General features: G+C 36.3%; 1 protein-coding gene across 1 annotated transcript; it reads right to left on the bottom strand.

Annotated features, from left to right (window-relative positions):
• Positions 1–282: 282 nt before the first annotated feature.
• On the bottom strand, positions 283–7,509 carry LOC117327301 (thymidine phosphorylase-like). The gene is made up of 7 exons (XM_033884226.1): positions 7,287–7,509; positions 6,401–6,629; positions 5,286–5,404; positions 4,226–4,430; positions 3,589–3,816; positions 2,925–3,065; positions 283–2,505 (listed from the first exon to the last, which is right to left on the bottom strand). The coding sequence occupies exons 1-7, from the start codon at positions 7,476–7,478 to the stop codon at positions 2,327–2,329; spliced, it is 1,293 nt and encodes a 430-aa protein (XP_033740117.1). The 5' UTR covers positions 7,479–7,509; the 3' UTR covers positions 283–2,326.
• Between the last annotated feature and the right edge of the window lie 374 nt (positions 7,510–7,883).

Raw genomic sequence — 7,883 nt, 5'->3', positions numbered from 1 at the left:
AGAGCTCCAATAAAGGGAAAGAACTCTTAGTTCGAGTTCCAAATTATCTCCCCTAGATCATATGCCTTTACTGTTACATAGAGGATATCTAACAGTGTCTTCAGTAATACCAAATATATTTCACGAGTGGGGCTAATATTTTGATATTTTTCACGAGTATTTTTCACGAGTAGTTTCCCCTGTCCAGGTGCTGACATATATGTCGGGCTTTCTGATTGGTCAATTATTTTGGTATTTTCTAATCATTAATTTGATTGGTCAAATCAGCAAAAGTGATATTTTTCACTGGTGAAAAATATCACTTTTATAGAATGAATAATTTTTGATATTTCACTGGTAAAATATAATAAAAGATATTATGTAATCTCATCACACCCATACAACCATATACACAACAGTTGTCTAAACTGATGCTAAGTTCCTGAAGAAGGTTAGAAATTCTTATGCAGAATGTTGGTAAAAGATTTTGGTTTTGATTAAATATGTTTTGGTATTGCGGATTGACAACAAGGTCAAAAGCCGGATTTTTCGGGTTGGATTTCAATTGGGTGGCATATTGAAGAGAAAGTTTTTTCCTTCTGTCATTTAGGGATGGTTCATTTGCCTCAACATAAAGGCTCTGCACAGGTGTTGTTCGAAAAGCACCAAGTACTAGACGTAATCCTTGGTTTTGGATAGGATCCAGCATCTGCAGGTAAGAATTTCGTGCAGATCCATAAACGATGGAGCCATAGTCGAGTTTTGATCGAATAAGTGCCCAATAAAGGCGCAGAAGCATTTCGCGGTCTGCGCCCAAGTCATTATGGGATAGTACTCGTAAAATGTTCATTGCCTTTGAGCACTTATCTTTCAAGTATTTCATATGTGGAACATATGAGAGTTTCGAATCGAAAATTAGTCCGAAGAATTAAGTCTGCTCGACAACTGGAATTTTGATACCGTTTAATGTTAGATCTGGATCATTATGTGGTTTTCATTTTTGGCAGAAGTGCATGCAGACAGTTTTTGATCTGGAGAATTAAAAGCCGTTTTCATCCGACCATGTTTGAGGTTTGCCTAAACATTGTTGAAGTTGTCGTTCTATCGTGTGCATGTTCTTCGACCTATAGCAGATCAAGAAGTCATCGACGAATAGAGACCCTTCAGTTCACTTACCGAGACATTTAGTTATACTGTTGACTTTCAGACCGAAAAGTGTTACGGAAATGGTCCCACGCTGAGGGACTCCCATTTCCTGTTTTGCTGTTTCAGAATAAGTTGAACCTATACGAACTTTAAAATGTATATATAGTTTGAAATGAATTTTGGGAGATTCCCACGTACACCAATTTCATTCAGGTCTTTCATAATACCATATTGCCATGTAGTATCGTATGCCTTTTCCAGGTCAAAGAACACAGCGACAAGATGCTCCTTTTTCGCGAAAGCTTCTCGAATGAAGGTTTCTAATCTGACCAGATGGTCTACTGTTCCTCTGCGGTTTCTGAATCCACTTTGGAGTGGACTCAAAATATTATTGGATTCAAGGAACCAAACTAGTCTAGTGTTTATCATCCGTTCAAGTGTTTTGCAAATGCAACTCGTTAGAGAGATTGGACGATAATTATTTGGTTCAGTGGTGTCCTTACCAGGTTTTAGAATTGGAATAATTGTAGATTCCTTCCAAGAATCTGGGATCTTTCCAGATTCGTAGACTTGATTAAAAATATATAGGAGACAACGTAAGGATGATTCCGGTAGATGTTTCAGGAATTGGTATAGAATTTCATCAGGCCCAGCTGCTGAATCGTATGATTTGTTTAAGGATTCAAGCAACTCTGGGAGATCGAATGGTTTATTGTAACGTTCTGTGTTGGAGGATTTAAAATTGAGACGTTTCTTTTCTTTCTCTTGTTGGTTTTTGGCTGATGAGTTTTGGGCTATATTTTTGGCAAATACATTCGCAATTTCTGATTTAGAAGAGAAAATTTGTTTTTTTTGATAAGATGGGATGATGGTGCCGTTTTTCTGTTTCCACTTATTTTTCGTATCTGATCCCATACCTTTTTAGATGATGTGCTTGAAGATATTTTAGAAACGTATTCCTTCCAGCTAATCTTTTTATTGGATTTAATAGATCGCCGAGCCTTTGCTCTCCAAATTTTAAAATTATTGAAATTTTCAACAGTTGGGGAAATCGTCTTTCGGCCGGATCTATTAATAAAAGATTCTTCAGATAAAAGAAACTTTGTAGGTTTTGGAACGGACTTTGGTATAGTTTTTTCGGCAATATAAATAAGAGTTCCGGTAAATGTTTTAATTGAATCATCGAGATTAGTTATTTTTTCTACAGTGAGCTCCTCGTTGCACAGGTGTTGGAACTGTCGGGCGGGATGACCTTTATTACACGTGATCTGTGTAAAGTGGTCAGTTCCTGATCTTTGACCACTATTGCCTTTTCTAATAGAGACAACACCTCCGCTGGGATAGTGTCCGAATCGTGGTGAACTTTGACCCATACGTCGCCTATAAATTAAAGTAATTTTCTGAAACTTTAGTAGATATGCAAATATATAAATGTTGGTGCATCATCACTTAGTGCCTTTTTAAAAAGTCAGAAGAACATGTAAAGCAAAACTGATTTTGTTATGCATTTGTCAAAAAGATAATACATTAAGTATTGCGAATATGGCTATAATATAATATCATAATATAACATAATATAATATAATTATGACGATTGGTTGTTTACTAGTGGAAATATTGGAGTGCGTCTATTATCTTGTCTGGGCATTGCAATATTCAAGAGTACGCATTGCAATCAAGAGTTGTCCTGAATATATTACTATTATGAACTAGTTTGTAGCAGATAACACATTAAGAAATAAATAAATAAATAAATAGAATATAATAAATAAAATAATAAAGAAATAAAACAACCTTACCCTTTCTGATTTTATCACCCAGACACACTTGAAGTTCTAAACCAACTCCAAATTGTAGGATGTCATCTGTTTTAGTTCTACCCGCGCCAAGTTTCCAGGAAGCTTTGCCGCATTTTTGGGCATCTATGTCGTGCACATACCCTGTCATTTGTTACAGATATATATTTTTAAAACAAACCATTGAATACTTTGATCCCAGATAAATGCATAGACAATTTATTATTGCTTTATATATGAAAACACACTTCTACCAAACACAGCGATACTTTTATTGTATTATTTAAGTCAATATTTTATAGAGAGGGTATCTAACAGTGTCTTCAGTAATATCGAATATATTTCACGAGTGTCGCTATTTTTTTATTTTTCACGAGCGCGTGAGAATATCACTTATAAAATGAATAATTTTCGATATTTCACTGGTAAAAATGTAATTATTTGTAATTTTATCATTATAAGGGTAGGTTTTATCACTACATGATCTGATTTCATCAGTATATGATTTCAATTTATCATTAAATTGTTTGTATGATATAGTATGGCTAGCAAAGCAAGTTGTCATTTATTCATAGAACAATGTTGATCTAGTATTTATCGTTTATCTTTTATAAGATATTTGATATATATTATGTTCAATATATATTATGTCTACTCTATATGGTACCTTCTTGTTGTAATTGTAGGTCCGTGATCTGCTTTGCTTTAGGAAGTCCCATCCAGAAGTCAGTGCTGGGGTCACAGAGACGTTTAGCCGTGTCCTCTGTGGCGCCCTGAGCGACGATTAATTTTCTGAAGCGCTCCATCGCTTCCCCGCTCCGAATTGTCCCCTCCATCATACCACGAGATTCCTTCATGGTTTTTGTTACTCCGGCTTTACACAGTAAACGTCCTCCTATATCATAACACATTCTGGATAAAGACGCCAACATGTACAACGACATCTTCTAATAGAAATTTGTCTACATATCAAAAGCTGTCGAAAACAATAAAATAAGAGCGATAAATCAGTTTATTTCTAGCAGCAAAGGGTTTATTTCCAAATATTGGACACCCCCCCCCCCCCTCCCCAAAATAAACCAACAAAAAACCAACAAACGTAGTTAAATGATGTCTTTTCCGGTTGAGAAAAAAGGAGCTTTTGTACTCTAATATCGCTTTCCAAATCTAATTAGCAAACAAGAAAATATGGCCCTTATCAATCACCATAATCTCATCTCTACGAAACATATATGCAACAAAAACAAGTATTTAATGCAACCGAATTCCAACTAACATATTACCAGAATAATAACATAACGTACCTAGCTCATACATAAGTTCTTTGATATCTTTACATCCTCGGCACTGTATACATGTGTTAAGGTCTCCACACACAGGGCAGTTCCACCGCAGGCATCGGAGAGCTTCCACTATCTCCAGAGAGTTTCCAATCGCTAGTCCGATAGGATGATCCATTCTCGTGATCAGAGCCGTCGTGTCAATGTTAAAACCATTTGAAATGTCAACCTACCAACAGTCAATAGAAAGTGTCGGTGCCTACTTAGGCCTTTATGCAAAGGATGTGAGCCTAAAACTGTCTGTGATGGTGATGTAAACGCATCTTTTTGTGTACGTATTGAACAGGTACAGGTAACTTATTTGACGGCTACAGGTGATGCCTTTAAATTCTTCTGGGTACATCACGCAAATAACAATGAATGTCATCACAACTGTGACCAGATATTCTTTGTGTGCATTAGGTGTAATGAATTCATGTTGATATTGTTATATTTTCTTTTGTTGTTATCGAAGCATGTTAATTTTATTTTGCACAGTAAGTTTTATAAGTAAATGTTAAAGTCCATTTAATATCCTGTGTCGCCACAATTATGCATAGATATAAGAGACACTATTTAGATTCCCTCTCAATACAACTTTGCCGATTGTGGTTTGTTATTTCAGACTCAGTATTGTGTCGTATCGGATGCATAGCCGTATTGCATCTCATACGGGTTGTAATCTTATAAGTCATGATGCTTAGTGTTAGTTATTTTCTTTACAAAATTGTGACTGAAAGACTGTGTGTGTCTCATAGCGGTATTTATCAAGTCGGGATGTAAAATTCTAAAGTTTCCTTCTCTATCAAAACCATTTTTGTTCCAGCCGATTTAGATTTATGTATTTGTATAACTTCCTTTCTAAATTTCCCCACTTTTGGCCTTTAGCATCACCGACGAGACCTATCTGTACGAGACAGCTGATACGTAATACTGCTTTTAAATTCATTGCTTGACGTAAATGTTCTATTCACTGGTATATATTTTGTAAATTCGTTGTGTTAGAACATCATCCAGATCCAAGTTTTTTTTTTATGAAACTTACCATCAACCTCGCGAGCTCTTCAGCTTCCCCCTGATCTTTATACAAGGCTGCTTTGCCACATTTAACATCCAGAATGAGAAAATCCACTCCCTCTGCTGCCTTTTTACTCACAATAGATGCTACAATACAACAAGTACATTACATTCGTATAATATGAAATAAGTTAATATAAATGAATTGGATCAATTTATCTACTTTCCCAAAATTTGAATATTGCATTTTGCTGTGAGATGAAAAAATAAAAAACGCTCATTCATGTCAATTAAAAAATTATTTCTCCCAACAGAATAAAATCACCGAGTGCGATTTAAAGTGTATAAAACAAAACTCCTACATAAAGCATAACATTTAATGTCTACTAGCAATGCTACTTCTTACAAAATCCTGGATGTATGTTACTAGGAACATCGTTAAATATGTGACAAGATAATTAATAATTACTGTATTTATTGTCAAAATTAATGCTATCTAGTGACAGATACATATTCATGCGCACGTTTTATATTTAACATTTATAAAGGCTAAACTCCGTTTTAGTAATTATTTGCTATATTTTCACCACTTTTTGTCTGTGTTAATTTAGGGGGCCGCGGTGGCCGAGTGGTTAAGGTGTCCCGACACTTTAACGCTAGCCCTTCACCTCTGGGTTGCGAGTTCGAAACCTACGTGGGGCAGTTGCCAGGTACTGACCGCAGGCCGGTGGTTTTTCTCCGGGTACTCCGGCTTTCCTCCACCTCCAAAACCTGGCACGTCCTTAAATGACCCTGGCTGTTAATAGGACGTTAAACAAAAACAAACCAAACCTGTGCTAATTTGAAAGAACAGCGTCTATGAATCAAATTGATTCCCGCGATTATTTCGAAACCAATAGGAACCACAGAACTAAACATTGCCGTGATGAAGATCAACACATTGTCGAAATGACGCCATACGAACTAAACTATTCTCAATGAAAATCTTCGCTGCGTTTAATTTATTCAATACGTAATGAAGTGAAGCGTTTCCTTGATATTGATCAAAATTGTCTGACAAGTCTGCATCTATACGCTTATAAATGCACCCTAGATAAACACTGAGATAATGAGGCCAAATGCAAATAATTGGTAATAACCTACATGCTATTAGCCCGTTGCTTTTTACTGTATCAGTAACGTCCCGAATTCCGTATAAAAGTTTATCGGCCGGGACAAAACTGTCTGTTGGCCCTACAACACAGCATCCGACCTTTCCAACTGTTTCTTTCAAGTCCTTTGTATCAAAGCTCACTTTGACTCCTGGAATAGATTCCAATTTATCCAAGGTGCCTCCGGTATATCCAAGCCCTCTTCCAGATACCATTGGAATCTGAATAGAGTCGAATGTACGGTAAGTATGACAATATACGATATGCACTAACATATATACGATATAAGATTCAACATGAACAAATTTGTTTTAGTTACAAAACCAAATTCTCTAACTCTTAGTATTAAAATAGAAAGATGAAAGTGTTGCCGACAGTGCCACTAACATTCGTGAGGCGGTAAATCTATTTTAGGAAACATTTTAAAAAACTAGCATTGGATTTAAAAAGGACAACTGGTCATAAGCTCTGGCACATCTATAATCAGGTTACAGGCAAAGCGTAATCGAGTCGAACTTCCTACACATAGTAGATAATTTGACAATCCACAGAGTAACCAAATCGTTTTCTAAAAGTAGTATCTATCTTGGCACTCTGTAATGTAGCCGAATCGATTTCTACACAGAGAAGCCCACTTGACACTCCGCGGTGAAGCCGCATTGACTTCTACAAAAGTAGCCGACCTGACACTCCGAAGAGTAGCCGAATCGACTTGTTTACTGTTTACCATCAAGGTGTACATATATCATAGTTTATAAGATAAAGACATGTAGACTCGATTGCAATTTCGTCCAATTTACACCGCACTCTATACTGTCATTTGTGTCCTTTCAATCCAATTCTGGTTGTGATATACCACTCCTTAGAGCACGAAATACCTTCACACCACAACAGGCTAGAATTGGCACGAGGACAAGACTTATTTTGTCACCGACTCCCCCTGAACTGTGTTTGTCCACCATCTTTCCTTTCCAGCTTTCGGGCCAGGTCAAGACCTCCCCAGACTTCACCATGGCCTCCGTCAAACAGGCCGTTTCTTGTCTATTTAGTCCTTTCCATCTGATGGCCATCAAGAAAGCTCCTAAAATACATTCATCGTTAATAGCTATGTAGACAATACTATTTATCTAGTATGACCTTATTGAGATAGGTCTAAATGGCTCAAGTACGTCTCTGTTGCATTAGTTGCTAATTTCAATATTCAACTGATGCACCACCTTCCTATGAGGGCCGTCAGTCATACATAGGGTATCGTTCTACTTCTATTCCCATTTAGTGATATCACTAAAAAGATTTAATGATATCACTTGTGAATGTTTTCACACAACAGAAAACTAAAGATGATCGCTCCTAGTTTATTATGTGATATCACCTTCTCAAGCTTTTAAATGATATCATTTAAACGTCTAAGTAATATAAATAGGTAAATTAGCCAAATTTAAATAGATTATTTTACTTAATTGATAAGTGATATC

The sequence above is a fragment of the Pecten maximus genome, chromosome 5 (assembly GCF_902652985.1).
Source record: "Pecten maximus chromosome 5, xPecMax1.1, whole genome shotgun sequence".
NCBI classification, from domain to species: domain Eukaryota; kingdom Metazoa; phylum Mollusca; class Bivalvia; order Pectinida; family Pectinidae; genus Pecten; species Pecten maximus.
The sequence above is the reverse complement of the archived record's forward strand: the minus strand, read 5'-3'. Positions and strand labels throughout refer to the sequence as shown.

Bases quoted from the DNA above. Each gene is read 5' to 3' on its own strand.
- LOC117327301 (XM_033884226.1), bottom strand. From the start codon at position 7,478: ATGGCCATCAGATGGAAAGGACTAAATAGACAAGAAACGGCCTGTTTG. The intron at 6,630-7,286 runs GTATTTCGTGCT...GACTCTATTCAG, and splicing joins TAGCCTGTTGTGGTGTGAAG to ATTCCAATGGTATCTGGAAG. The intron at 5,405-6,400 runs GTAGGTTATTAC...GTTGTATTGTAG, and splicing joins AAGCAACGGGCTAATAGCAT to CATCTATTGTGAGTAAAAAG.